This window comes from Corythoichthys intestinalis, chromosome 1 (assembly GCF_030265065.1).
Source record: "Corythoichthys intestinalis isolate RoL2023-P3 chromosome 1, ASM3026506v1, whole genome shotgun sequence".
Classification (NCBI taxonomy): Eukaryota; Metazoa; Chordata; class Actinopteri; order Syngnathiformes; family Syngnathidae; genus Corythoichthys; species Corythoichthys intestinalis.
Window position 1 is genome coordinate 60443775 of NC_080395.1, and position 15903 is coordinate 60459677.

General features: G+C 38.5%; 1 protein-coding gene across 4 annotated transcripts in view; it reads right to left on the bottom strand.

The window, feature by feature from the left end:
- Positions 1–749: 749 nt before the first annotated feature.
- Positions 750–15903, bottom strand: part of gramd2aa (GRAM domain containing 2Aa) — a 71935-nt gene continuing 56781 nt past the window's right edge. For all 4 annotated transcript variants that reach the window (XM_057834285.1, XM_057834261.1, XM_057834279.1 and 1 more), the window contains exons 8-12: positions 10217–10273; positions 9880–10057; positions 7844–7937; positions 7267–7371; positions 750–5585 (exon numbers count right to left, since the gene is read on the bottom strand). In XM_057834285.1, coding sequence (XP_057690268.1) covers positions 5582–5585; positions 7267–7371; positions 7844–7937; positions 9880–10057; positions 10217–10273 — 438 coding nt within the window. In that variant the 3' untranslated portion in view covers positions 750–5581. The remainder of the gene's footprint in view (positions 5586–7266; positions 7372–7843; positions 7938–9879; positions 10058–10216; positions 10274–15903) is intronic.

The window sequence follows — 15903 nt, forward strand, 5'->3', positions numbered from 1 at the left end:
TTTCTTCTTGCCACTCTTCCATAAAGGCCAGATTTGTGCAGTGTACGACTGATTGTTGTCCTATGGACAGACTCTCCCACCTCAGCTGTAGATCTCTGCAGTTCATCCAGAGTGATCATGGGCCTCTTGGCTGCATCTCTGATCAGTTTTCTCCTTGTTTGAGAAGAAAGTTTGGAAGGACGGCCGGGTCTTGGTAGATTTGCAGTGGTCTGATGCTCCTTCCATTTCAATATGATGGCTTGCACAGTGCTCCTTGAGATGTTTAAAGCTTAGGAAATCTTTTTGTATCCAAATCCGGCTTTAAACTTCTCCACAACAGTATCTCTGACCTGCCTGGTGTGTTCCTTGGTTTTCATAATGCTCTCTGCACTTTAAACAGAACCCTGAGACTATCACAGAGCAGGTGCATTTATACGGAGACTTGATTACACACAGGTGGATTCTATTTATCATCATTGGTCATTTAGGACAACATTGGATCATTCAGAGATCATCACTGAACTTCTGGAGTGAGTTTGCTGCACTGAAAGTAAAGGGGCCGAATAATATTGCACGCCCCACTTTTCAGTTTTTTGTTAAAAAAGTTTAAATTATCCAATAAATGTTGTTCCACTTCACGATTGTGTCCTACTTGTTGTTGATTCTTGACAAAAAAAATAAATTTCATATCTTTATGTTTGAAGCCTGAAATGTGTCGAAAGGTTGCAAGATTCAAGGGGGCCGAATACTTTTGCAAGGCACTGTATGTGCACCAAATTTCAAAATCTTTTATGACTTTACAGAAGCACTAGGCTACTAGGTTTAGTTCTGGGATTTGTTTGGATCCTAAAAGAAGAACATTTTTACCAGGTTGCACACATTTGTCAAAATTGTTTTTTTCAGACGTGTTGAGGCCCCCAAAAGACATATGTACACATGAAACCTGATCAAAAAGGAAAAAAAAAAAAAAGTTTAATCCATTTTGAGTCCAGGATTGATTGGGTGCAGTTTACCACTGGATTTAATAAGGGAATTCTTCATCTCACTTCCTGATGTCCTCCTCTTCACTTCCACACCTCAACTGCACTCCAACTCCATCTGTCAATCACTTTTGCAAAGTTTTTGTGTCATATTGCCCCTGCCAGTTTAACTCCTACATTCTGGTTCCATTAGCATCACATAGTTTGTAAAAGAAGATTGCCCAGTTAAGGGAAGTTAAGGTTAGAACGCAGTCGTCCATCTGAAATGACAGTACAATATTAAAAAAATGGACTTTTTCTTGCAAAGAAAAGACGCCCCCTAGTGGATGTCAGTAGTACAACTGGGTAGTAATACTGTTATTATCGTCATTATTTTGTAATAGCATCAATCAAATTGCTTTTCTTTATTCAAACATGTTTATTCTTTTCCCCTAATGATGATTCCATGTTTTTCCCCACAAATAAAGGTCATTCTTTAGTTTGGAAATTCAATTTACATATTTTGATTAACACATTTTAAAATATAATTTTAATGTATTACAGTGTTATAATCTCATGAGTTTCACCGGTACTGTATATTGAATCCTGTAATGTTTGCTGATATTTATTTTGTTTGATATTTAAAATATTATATTATGAAAAATTAAGTTCATATAAGACTGTTTTGATTAATTCATCTTTAGGAACCTGAATGTCTGTTTCAGTGAAACAAAGCATGAATACGGAATACAAATTAAAAAATGAATACAAAATTTATAATAAAAACGCTAATTTCATATTTCTGAATGGAAATGGGTTTGTGACAAATTGGAGATTAGGCATCAAGTGTTGCTTTTTCTGATTATATATAATACGCAATACCACCCTTTATTAACACATGGCTGACTTATCTGTTTTAATTGACATTTGTATTTGAAAAGCAGCAATTTGGTCATACATATCATACTTTGGAGATTAAGGGGGGACGAGGAGGCTGGTGGCCGAAAATGTCATTGCATGTAATTGGCTTTCCAATACATGAATTTAAAATTGACTTTGCCGGTAAAATGTTGTCTATACAATTTGTAAAGCAACAAACCAAACAACCAAATTGAATGAAATGAAGAAAAAAAATTATAATGGGTCCAAACTATTTTTCAAACAGATCATGTGACTAGCACCTCAGAGTTGGTCATTATCTTTGCTTAACCCCCCCACCCCCGAACACAGATGAGGCAAGATGGATATACATAATTTTTTTCAAACCTAAGCTTTCAAAAGCAACAACAACTACTGAGCGAGAACTAAGGATTGAAGATGTGGACCATGAAACGCCGGAGAGCACCGCCAAAATGATGAGTGGAGTTTCAGTTTGCCCCACTAAAGATGTTAATTGTACATCCACCACCGGGCGTACCATATTCAATGGATGACGATCTTGGCCAAAAGCATAGCTGTCCTAAGCAGCCTGATTTAGAATACCCCTAAAAAAATGATGGGAAGCAAAAAAAAAAAAAAAAAAAAAAAACGCTCATTTTTAACGTATTATTCTAAATGCTCCTGTCTGGAATATTTAGTCAAAAAGAATGCGACGTCTACTTCTCCACTAGGTAAGACAGAAAAAATCGCGTGCTCACACACACAGCTGGGATGCCTGTATGTACGAGCATGGGCTAAGCTACTATCCAAGCATATACTGTATCCTTTTCATTCATTAGTTCAGTTTTATTGCTAATATTGCGTTTCGGGGTCATTACCATTTTTGCCCCTTCTACCACAAAAGTGAAACTCCACCTATGCATATCATGTTATAGTTAATGTTGATTAAAATATCGTTTATACTGTGTATGTTTAATTTTTAATATTACATACTGCATTCATATGATTTACTGTGTATGTGTAATGTCCAAACATTCAAAACATTCAAGACAATTGAATAGTATTAGAAAAGAATGAGCCCGCATTCCTATTTCTAAACTTGAGAGACTTGTCTCTTCGGTCCCTAAATCTTTGCAGACTGTTGGAAGAACCTCAAATTGGTAAAAATGGCCTTGCCCCGCCTTTTTCAGATTCTTTAAATATTTATTTTGTCCAACTCAGATGGAATGAAAAAAATGTTGACACTGTGGAATTTAAATCAACATAATTCTCCCCCCTCCCCAAATATGAAATTTTCTCAGTTGAAACATTTGACCTGTCATCTATGCAATTTTGAAAAAAAATATTGAAATTTGGCACATCCACGTCATCGCATTTACTTCTTCTTCACAATTTGGAAAGTGCCGCAACTTTTAGCAGTAGCTGTTGTTTAATTTAATATCAAACTCAGAGATGAAATCCAAACCACTGTTAGTGTGGTGCTATGGCAAATTCTTCTTTTCTACAACAATGTTTTTGTGTGGACTTGATAGAAAAGACATCCATGCATTCCTGATCTGGTTTGTTGCCAATTTAATCAGCAAGGTGTTAATTACTAAACTACAACAACCAGTCAGTATTATAAAGACAATATTCTTCAACAAATTAATAACGATAAAAATTAAGTTTCTTATTAGTGTATCAGTCAGCACTTCATTTAAAATGTACAAAATAAACCCACTCTTTGACAACAGATTAATACATCTATAAACAGCCATTTGTTACCTAGTAACCTAAGAATTGCATTCACATTGTAATCAACACACAATGGTGTTATTGCTCCAGTATGTTACATACAGTTAAAAGATATTTTTCATTCAGTCAAGTTTCACAACCTCGCCTCCTTCGTAGCATAAATACGTATGTATTTACAAATTAGTACCTGTGTTCGAAAGTAACACTGAACAATCAACCAATTTTTGTCATCATTTGATTCAAGGGCACAGAAAAACATTCACATCATCATTCGCACTCACACTTCTGGGCAATTTAGAGTTGTCAATGAACCTAACGTGCAATGTATTCGGAATGTGGGAGGAACAACATGTACAGTGTATCACAAAAGTGAGTACACCCTTCACATTTCTGCAGATATTTAAGTATATCTTTTAGTGCTGCAACGATTAATCGATTAACTGGAGTATTTGATTAGAAAAAAAAGATTCGAATTGAATTTTGCTGATTCGAGTATTCGTTTGATTAATTTGGCGTTGAAATTGTTTATTTTGAAAGTGTTTGCATTCAGTTTTATTGATTTAAGTGGATAAACTGCCCTCTAGTCTGCCTCATTTCACATGGGTGAATCCAGCCACTCCATGTTAAGACATAAGCTAAGTTTTTGTTTGAGCTAATGTTTTTTTTTCAATGCATCTATAAATTAGTTTATGAGTATATTTAGCCGTTTTTTTGTGGGAATATGTGCCTTAAAAAAAAAAAAAAATTACAGCATTTAAGCTCGCGGACTTATGCTATGTAAGTTAACCAATTGTTCTTTTGTTGAACATACTGTAGATCCTTGTTTAATTATTTTTTTATACCGTTTGAGGCTCAGCTCAGGTATTTTAATTTTTCCATGTTCCTTATCCGATTACTCGATTATTCGACAAACTAGTTCATCCATAATCGACTACTAAAATAATCAATAGATGCAGCCCTAATATCTTTTCATGGGACAACACTGACAAAATGACACTTTGACACAATGAAAAGAAAGAAAGTTCGCAAACAGTTTGCTGAAGACATGTCAACAAAGCACATGTATTACTGGAACCATGTCGTTTGGTCTGATGAGACGGGCAGGCTTTCTTGTGTACCGTCTTCAGAAGAGGCTTCCTCCTGGGGTGACAGCCATGCACACCAATTTGATGGAGAGTGCGGCATATGGTCTAAGCACTAACAGGCTGACCCCCCACCTCTTCAATCTCTGCAGCAATGCTGACAGCACTCCTGTAACGAGCCACATGACATTTTGGAGGGAAAATGACAAGCAGTACTCAATTTGGACATTTAGGGATGTACGTAGTTTCTATGGGGTGTACTCAATTTTGTTGCCCGGGGTTTAGATATTAATGGCTATATTTTGAGTTATTCTGAGGGGAAAATAAATTAACTCTATTATATAAGCTGCGCACAGACTACTTTTCATTGTGTCAAAGTGTCATTTTGTCAGTGTTGTCCCATGAAAAGATATACTTAAATATCTGCAGAAATGCAAGGGGTGTACTCACTTTTGTGATACGCTGTACATGGAGGAAGCCCACTCAACCACAGTGAAACTAGCAAACGCCCAGGACGGACCTTGAACCTCAGAACTGCATGTGTTTAAAAATCCACAGTTTGAAACTAATATATAAATCTAAGAGTCATTTGAAATTTAAATGGACATACTGTATGTTTTTCAAAGTGCACAAGCTAGGACCGTCAATGGGTTGTTTGGTTTCACTGTAAAGTAGGCAGAGCTATAATTGAAATGCCTTGACTTTCAGCCTTTTTAAGTAATTGGCTGTACTTCATTCACTTGCCTTACAGTCATTACTTGACAAGAATAAAGAGTCTGCTTGCATAGTCTCCAAGTGATCACCAGTCCCGTGGAGGGATGGTCCTTAAGGTGACTGGGGATAGGTTGGCGTTGCTTCGTCACACAATGGCGAATCGGAGATGATTAGGGATCTGTGTGGGAAGCGCGACCAGCAGCCAAAGCAAAGCCCCATCTAGAGGAGCTGGCGTTACCTGGACAACAGCAAAGCAAGACAGGTTGATAGAGCCTTCGAGGTAGGAGTCTCCACCTCCTCCATTAATCCACAAAGAGTAGCTACAGTGATGGACGAAATTATTGGCACCCCTGGAATTTTTCCAGAATATACCGCATTTCTCACAGAATTTAATGCAATTACAAATGTTTTCAGTATGAATGTATTTCTCTGATGTGCATTAGAAAAACACAAAGCTGCTGAGAAAAAAAAGTCAAGATTGAAAAAATTTTAGACAAAACTTAAAAAACAGGCCGGATAAAATTGTTGGCACCCTCACCTCAATATTTGGTTGCACATCATTTGGAAGAAATAACAGTAAGCAATCGCCTCCTATAACCATCAACAAGTTTTGTGCACCTCTCAGACAGAATTTTGGACCACTCTTCTTTTGCGAACTGTTCCAGGTTTCTCAGATTTGAAGGGTGGTTCAATATGATTTCGATCCAGACTCATCAATGGCCACCTCAGAATTCTCAGCGCTTTGTCTCCAACAACTTCTTGGTGCTATTTAAGGTACGTTTTAGGTCATTGTCCTGTCCTGTTGGACCACCCATGACCTCTGACACAGACCCAGTTTTCTGACACTACTCCCTGCATTACAGCCCAAAACAGTTTGAGTCTCCATATTTCATGACTCCTTGCACACTGTCAAGGCACCCAGTGACAGAGGCTGCACTGTTCTTTTCTTCGTAGGCCTCATTCTTTTTTCTGGCACTGGGCACTGGTCTCCAAACATTTCTTGGTGCTATTTGAGGTATGTTTTGGGTCGTTGTCCTGTTGAAACACCCATGAACTCTGACACAGACCCAGTTTTCTGATACAACAACCTACATTCTGCCCCAAAACATTTTGATAGTCTCCATATTTCATGCCTGAAAAAAGAATGACACCTACCAAGAAAATAACACAGTGCCTATATTCAAACATGGTGGAGGTCCAAATATATTTTGGGGTAGCTTTGCTGTCTCTGGCACTGGGTGCCTTGACAGTGTGCAAAGAGTCATGAACTCTGGAGACCAACAAAATGTTTTGGGCCTCAATGTAGGATGTAGTGTCAGAAAATTGGGTCTGCGTTAGAGGACATGGGTGATCCAACAGTACAATGACCCAAAACAGACCTCAAATAGCACAAAGAAATAGTTGGAAACAAAGTCATGGAGAATTCTGAGGTGACCATCGATGTGTCCGGATCTAAATCCCATTGAACACCTATGGAAAGATCTCAAAATTGATGTTGCAAGAAGGCACCCTTCAAATCTGAGAGACCTGGAGTCTGCAAAAGAAGAGTGGTCCAAAATTCCATTTGAGAGGAGCACGAAACTAGTTGATGGTTATATGAAGCGATTGCTTTCTGTTATTTCTTCTAAAGGATGCGCAACCAAATATTGAGTTGGGAGTGCCAACAATTTTGTTCAGCCCTTTTTTGCATTCTGTGTATAATTGTGTACATTTTAGCTTTCATCTTCGGCTTTTTCGTGTTTTTCCAATGCAAATCCCAAAAATAAACACATTAATACTGAAAACATTTTTAATTGCATTAAATTCTGTGAGAAATACTGTATTTTCTGGAAAAATTCTAGGGGTGCCAATAATCCCATCGATGACTGTATGCATGTGTACTGAAGGAGTAAATGAGTAGTATGATAGATTATAATGACCTCTCCCTGAGGGGCAAATGCGGGTTGCTGAGAAAGGAGAGCTGCTGCTCCAAACTGCATACACGGAATGCCAGGTAGCAAGAAGACAGGATGAGGAGAATGATTCTGCCAAGACAACATATACATTTTATCTATTTATTTTCTGTTTTTGATTATTTACTAGTGACGTTTTACAGACTTTTCTTTCCACCCCAATTGGTACTAAGTTAAACGGTTTGTTGTTTGATGTAATATGCCACAGTGAACGCTGGGGGGAAACAGTTTACCAATTTGAACAAGGATGTGTTTTAGTTGGGGTGTAGGGTTTTATCATGATGTTCTAATCTAAATTTCAACCAAAATAAACTGAAATTGGCTCAAGATCACCTGTGACGAGCGCTATAACAATGGATGGCTGGTCTAAAATGATTTAATTCTGAAATCAAGACAGGTTTGTGCATGTTTTTTCAATGTGCACTAATCCCCACATTACAGAACACCCATGACTAGTTGTACGCGTTAATGTCAGCATTATAAGTGGAACTTTGTGTGAGCTGTTCCTTGTGCATGTGTGTGTGCACACGTGTTCCAAACTTACAGCAGGGTAAAGAACTTGAGCAGCTGGTATTCCATCTGGCCCAGCTCTGCCACTGGCTCTGATAAAAGGCCTCTGTCTGTCTGCAGGGCTCGCTCTGGGACACACACACACAGAAGGACGCGAACACAATATTAGTATTAAGCAATTGCACTAGCTTCAAATTTAATCAATTTGCAGCAGCTATATATCTGTAGAGAAAAATTGTGACTCCCAAAGTGTTTCATTTGTTCATCACAGGGAATAGCCAAATTCCACAAGATAATAAGCCCCCCACCCCCAAATTTTTCTAATTGCCGAAAGATACCACGAGATATCCGAAAAGATCTGATTTTCCACTAAGAAGGGCTATGAGTTGAATGAACGATGCCCTCCCTTCATTTCAACATATAGTTGTTTGGCAACAAGATGGTGTCTTTTATATTAATCAAGGTTATGGCCTGAGCACGGTAACGTTGGGAAACACTGCACTGTCTAACAAAATAGTCATACATTTTTCAGCACTACATAAAACACATTTCTTTTTCATACAATTTCATTTTTAGACAGTGCTTTCCAATGTTTTGCCCTTCTAAAGTATCTCAATATGGCAATCTAACTAGAGTACAAGTAATATCCTACAGGATGATCCAGTGCAATGTAAACTACAACCAAAATGATACACATTCCATTCATCTTGTTAACAGATTGTCAAATCTCTCTTATAGTGTCAGGCAGAATTAAGCACAACCTTTTAAGGATAAAATATTCATGCAGCTCTTATATTTTGCTTAAATAATGAAAATACTCATGGTAAAAAAAAAAAAAAAACAATAATGCAAATGCATACTTTCAATTAGATATTGTAGAGCCCGACAATCTAAAAATGACTGCCCTCCTAACAGTGGACACTTTTAGAGATTATCTAGATTTAATCTGCATCCGCTCTACTTTTTTAATACAAAGCTTCATCACACTCCATTTGGAGCTTAATGTTATATTGCGTAACAAACGTGTTGCTGGTCAAAACACAGTAATTCACTCTCTATCAGGCATAAATGATAAAAATAAAATTCAATCAAAATAGGCATGTGCCAGTATAATATTCTGACGGTATGATAATCTTAAAACAAAATATCACGGTTTCACGGTATTGCAATTACAACTCTAAAATGTGTTACTTTGACATATCTGGGTTTAAAAAAAAAATTCCCATCGAACAGGATTTTTATTTTTCAAAGCATATTAGCAAATTGGAACATAAGTATAATGTTAAATTAAAATAAATATAAAAAAAACAACAACAAAATATTCTAAATAAAATTAAAATAAATGCAGTCCTTTAGGTGATCTTAAACCCACAGCCACAGTACATTATTACCATCAGAAGATAATAATTATTTTCCATAAAACGCACGTGTGTATGACTCGTATTATGTTTACATTACATTATACACACTCTATTTCTCAAGACAGACAGTTGCCAGAGAGAAAAAAACACTGCATGTTTTACCACCGCTAGACACACTAAACACGCTCGGGTTAATTCTCATAGCTGGCGGGAAACATTTATGACAGAGTTTACTAATGTTTAATTTTGTATAGATGCGAAATCATATGGGAGGTATGGCCTCCTTGGCAGCCACCCCCTGCAAATACATTTTATATGTCGGTTGGCCCTCCTCTAAGCCACAGCCGTCTGTAACTTTTCTGTAGCCGAAGTATTCCCATACCAGCGATTCCGCTTTCTTCGTTGAGGGACAAGTTCAGGAGTTTCACCTCTTCCAGTCATCGTGTAGCACAGCTGACTCACTGACACTGAGCAACAACCGGTGGGAGAGGGTTGAGCCTTACAGCTGCGAGCGAGGTAGTTCTCCATGCATTTTTGGGAAATAAAAAATAGCTAATACCTTTACCTACGGTATGACGGGAAATTTTTGCGGTTTTGAAACCTTGTTGTTTTTATAACAAGGTATACCTTGAAAACGGTAATTGGCACATGTCTATCAAAACACAGTAAACATTATACTGTAGAAAGTTTTCTTATCTCAATGTCAGACCTTCCAGAGGCTGCTCTGATTTGAAGGATGCATTTGCATTGCTCAGACTGCTGCTGGAGTTCCCAAGCAGGTCAGGGAGGGACGAGGACACGGACACCACCGAGGGCTTCCTTCTCCACTTTAACACTGACGAGAATTCATCCACCACTGGGAATTCATCAGGAGTTGGGAATTCATCCTGGAGCATATGAGAATACCATAAGGGATGTGCTCTTTGCTGTTCCAACTACTGTATGTAATAGACTACAAAAGCATGATCTGATGTTGCCACACAGATGGCTTTCCTTCAGATAATCCAACCCTCAATTTAAAAGCTTTAAAACGACTCATCACTTACCAGTGATAAGGTGGGCTCTTCCATGTACTGTTTTAAACTCAGACTCTTCCCATTGACCTACAGAGGAGCAAAACATCCTTTATGGTCTGATCTACAGTGGTATGAAAAAGTATCTGAGCCTTTTGGAATTTCTCACATTTCTGCATGAAATCACCATCAAATGTGATCTGATCTTGGTCAACATTACACAGATGAAAATGCAGTGTCTGTTTTAACTGAAATCACCCAAACATTTATAGGTTTTCATATTTTAACTAGGATAGTATGCAAACAAAAACAGAAAGGGGAAAAATAAGTAAGTGAACCCTCTGCCTAAGGAGACTTAAAGAACAATTGAAACCAATTTTACCAAACATTTTAAGTCAGGTGTGTGCTCAATAACTGATGAGTGGTTTAAAGCTGCCCTGTCCACTATAAAAAACACATTTGGTAAGAATTGTGTTGATGAGAAGTATTGTCTGATGTGCAACATGGCTCGGTCAAAAGAGCTGTCTGAAGACCTGCGATCAAGGATTGTGGATTTGTATAAAGCTGGTAAAGGATACAAAACCATCGCTAAAAGTCTGGATGTTCATTATTCGACAGTCAGAGAAGTTGTCTGCAAAAGAAGAGAGTTATTTACTGTTGCTTCTCTCCCAAGGAGTGGCCGTCCACCAAAGATGATGCCAAGAGTTAAGCGCAGAATAATCAGACAGGTAAAAAAACAACCATAGAGTGTCTGCTAAAGACTTACAGAAATTACTGACAAAGTCCAATATCTTTGTGCACACATCGACTATATTTAAAACAATGGCCAAAAATGGTGTTCATATGAGGACTCCACAGAGGAAGCCACTGTTGTCTAAAACAAAACAAAACAAAACAAAAAAACATCGTTGCTCCTTTAATGTTCGCAATAAAGTTTTGGCAAAATATTGTGTGGACTGCGAAACCAAACTTGAATCGTTTGGGAGTAACACAAAACGTCATGTGTGGAGGAAAATTGGAACAGCTCACCAACATCAACACCTCATCCACACCGTGAAGCATGGTGGCGGGCCCATCATGATTTGGGGCTGATTTGCTGCCTCAGGGCCTGGACAACTTGCAATCATTAATGGAAGAATTAATTAAAAAGTTTATCGGGATGTTTTGCAGAAAGCCTGAGGCCGTCTGTCAGACAGTTGAAGCTAAAAAGAGGATGGATACTGCAACAAGACAATGATCCAAAATACTGAAGTAAATCAACTTCAGAATGGTTCCAAAAGAACACAATACACGTTCTGGAGTGGCCAAGTCAAAGTCTAGACTTGAACTCCATTGAGATGCTGTGGCATGACCTAAAGACAGCGATTCATGCCAGACATCCCAGGAATCTGATTGAACTACAGCAGTTTTGTAGAGAAGAATGGGCCAAGATTAGTCCTGATCGATGTGCCAGACTGATCTGCAGCCACAGGAAGCGTCTGATTGAAGTTATTGCTGCCAAGGGGGTGGCACTTAATATGAAATGTGATGGTTCACTTATTTTTCCCCCTTCTGTCATTGTTTGCATACTATTCTCATTAAATTCGAAAACCTATAAATGATTGAGTGGGTTTAAAGCAGACAGTTTTTTTTTCATCTGTGTGATTTTGACAAAGATCAGATCACATTTGTTGGTGAGTTTATGCAGAAATGTGAGAAATTCCAAAAGGTTCAGATACTTTCTTATACCACTGTACATTACACTATGTGCACAATTATGAGGCAAGTTGTATTTTTGATGCTTCAATATGTTGTTGTACAACCACAGTGTTCTTGGTCAATCCAAAACGTTAACAAACCTTCAGACATCAATATTTAAACCGTAAAAGTGAGGTTTTTGGTTTTCTTAAGACAACTCTACACATCTACACAGGCAACTAATATTGTACAGAATTATTATGCAAAAAAAAAAAAAAACATTTTCCCATTTCACAGGTTTATTTTCACCTGTTGAAGTGACAATAATAAAAAAATGTACAAATTAAAGTGGGAGTGTAAGGCAATATGGACCTTTTTCGAATTTTTAATCATGTTACATTCACATTCCCTTGTTGAAAACACAGTCAGAGTGGATTTCTGTACAATTCACCTACAGTATATTTGAGGAGTCATGAAATCTCTCCTGTCTTTTCAAATTTCTATTGTTTTCGTCAATGATAACTATGACAAAAATATTTCGTCGACGAGCAATTTTTTCATGATGATGACGAGACGATAACGAGCTTAAAACGTGTGTTGGGAGACTAAAACATAACGACACGAATGCCATTTTAAGTCTGATGAGACGACAACGACAGGAAAATGCTCCATAGTTTACGTTACATATTCACAATGTGTGACATTTAAATGTGTAGTTTGCATGCATCGTAGCAGTGTCTGGTTGTGTTGTGCCCCCAAAACTCACCAGTTTACTCTCTAGTCATCCCAGGCTTGTTTTGAGACACGCACGGTAAGATTTGTTTTCTTATCTTGGCAATAGAAAATATGCAATGTTGCTTTAGCCTCTAAAGGTCTGTGCTGAGTGATCATCACACACTAAATGTAACTCGTAGTATTAGCATAATATTCCCGTTTACGTAAGCATTAGGAGAATGCTAACGGCGAGCGTCCTCTTAAACTCTCGGAAAGATCGGATCTTTTTTAACATACAGTTCGTGGCGTCCAGGTGGGTATAATTGATTGAAATTACTGTGCTGTTTTTCTTGCTGAATGTGTATTATTATCACAAAGTTGGTGTTGTCCTTGTACTCTTCCATATGTGCTCGTCTATGTCATTTGAAATTGTTGGAGGCCTTCATTTATTTTAGGACTATAACATTGAATTTCAATTTTACAGACGAAAACATGACTAAAACTATACAAAATTTGTATGAGATTCTGTAAACTTAGACTTTTTGAAATAACTAAAACATGACTCAGACTGATAAGTATTTTCAACTGGGACAAAAATGAAAAGGGCTGCCAAAAACCTAAAACACCTCCAGGATCCAGTCTACTGCTCCACCTTCCCCTCCATCTTTTTTACCATCTGCCTCTACGCCCACAACTATCCAGGAACTCACTGAGCTTTCTCCAATAACATCCACTCAACTTACAACCATTATGTCTGGAATGAAAACTGCCACCTGCACCCTAGATCCCATTCCCTCTGTTCTAATAAAAGACTGTCTTCCCGTCATCTCCTCACTTATTACTGATATCATTAACACCTCCCTACGCTCTGGCTCTGTCCCCAAACTTCTCAAACTGGCTGCCATCACGCCGATCATAAAGAAAACTGGTTTAGACCCCGACATCCCGACCAACTACCGGCCCATTTCAAATCTGCCTTTTCTATCAAAAATACTGGAAAGGGCAGTTGCGTCACAACTCCGAACCCACCTTACCGACAATAAGCTATTTGAACTTTTCCAATCTGGCTTCCGCTCACAACATAGCACCGAAACAGCACTTCTCAAAGTAACCAACGACATCCTCCTCTCCTCGGACTCCGGACAACTCACCATCCTCATCCTCCTGGACCTCACTGCTGCTTTTGACACAATCAACCACACCATCCTGCTCTCCCGACTAGAATCACTACATATCACTGGCACTGCACTTTCCTGGTTCCACTCCTACCTCACTGGCCGACAACAATTCATCAGCATTAACAACTGCACGTCCCCTGCTGCTTCCCTACCACAAGGTGTCCCCCAAGGTTCCGTTCTTGGCCCCCTCCTCTTCATTCTTTACATCCTCCCCCTTGGTCAGATCATCCGCAAATTTGGACTGCAATTTCACTGCTACGCCGATGACATCCAAATATACATCTCCACTAAAACCATCTCACACAGCACTAAAACTACACTCCACAACTGCTTCAGCGAAATCAAATCCTGGATGCAACTTAACTACCTTCAACTCAACAGCAACAAATCTGACATAATCATCATAGACCCTACAGCTCACATCAAAAACAGTCAATTCTCCCTTACCATCGACAACTGCACCCTCCCTATCTCAACACACTCCCGCAACTTAGGTATCATCTTCGACAATAAACTAAGATTCGATCAGCACAACAACCACATCACCAGAACCGCCTTCTTCCACCTTAAGAACATACCCCGCCTCCGCCCCTCCCTCACCTACTCTGCTGCAGAAACCCTCATACATGCATTCGTCACCTCCAGACTCGATTATTGTAACAGCATTCTTTTCGGATCTCCAGCCAAACTCCTCAATAAACTACAATATATCCAGAACTCCGCTGCACGCCTTCTCACCCGTACCCCCTACAGGAATCACATTACCCCCGTCCTTCACAAACTGCACTGGCTTCCCATCTCACACAGGATAAATTTCAAAATCATCCTTCTCACATACAAAGCACTCAATAACTTGGCTCCTCCTTACCTCACGGACCTTCTCTGTCCCCACACCCCCTCCCGTCACCTCCGTTCATCTAATGGAAACATTCTCGCACTGCCCCCACAAATAACACACCGTACTTGGGGGGACAGAGCCTTCTCCATTGCTGCCCCCTCACTTTGGAACGCACTCCCTAAAACCATCCGCACCTGTTCTGATCTTCCCACATTCAAAAAATTGTTAAAAACTCACCTTTTTAAACTAGCTTTTAATGTGTAATTCTTTCCTCTATTGTTTTGTACTGCTCACGTTGTATGAGTTTTATTTATTTTTTTCCCTCAACTGTAAAGCGCCTTTGAGCACCGGTAAAAGCGCTCTATAAATAAAATGTATTATTATTATTATTATTATTAAAAACAACACTGCATAAACGTCGGTCATCTTGAAAGACATTTTCCTGTGCCACTGCTTGTAGAATGTGTTTTCTAAAAATTGGCATTCATTATGTGAGTCGATTTTGAGTACATTTTCTACATTGTCTACCTTAAAAAGGTCCAGCTAGCCCATCTATACTCATACCTGCACATACCAGTACCCCACCTCCACCTTGCTGGTGTCAGATTCAAAGTGGAGGTCTGCTTCCGTCACTGATCCAGCTGCGGGCCCACTCACCAGCTCAGTCACTCTTATCTCATCAGTCCACAAACTGTAAACTATTTTCAGCCATTTCTTGTCCCATTCCTGACATTTCAATTAATGTGTCAGAGGTAGTCCGGTTTCATCTTTTCTCACCTGAGAAGAATCTGCCTAATAAATTACGCACAACTTTATATAGGGTGTTGATCAGGGGTGAAAGTGGCAAGAATTTCTTGTCGGAACTCCCCGACGTGAAGGTCGCGACGGAGCCAGAAATTTTCTTTCTTTCTTTATTTTCATTTTTAGGGGTGGGTGGGGGTCAAACCTCCTAAAACTACTGAAATGCAAAGAAAAGTGTTTTGGCATGGTTATTTCTATAACACATACAAAAACTAATTTTCATTCAAAATTGTAATTTTTCAATGATTTGCAAAATAAAAGTTAACAAAAACAGCAATAACCCCAACTTCCATCTCCTAATTTTTATTTTTCCCCTCATTTCCTCACATACTAAATGCCAAATCTCAATTTAACTACTTAAGAACATAGGATGTATATTAAAATCGAAGTTAATGTAAACATTTACTTTTGCTTTTTTTTTTTTTTTTAATAATAAAGATATAAGTAACATACATTCAGAAAAATAAGTACAAATGACTCATAATGATATTATGCAGAGTGAAATGGAATAT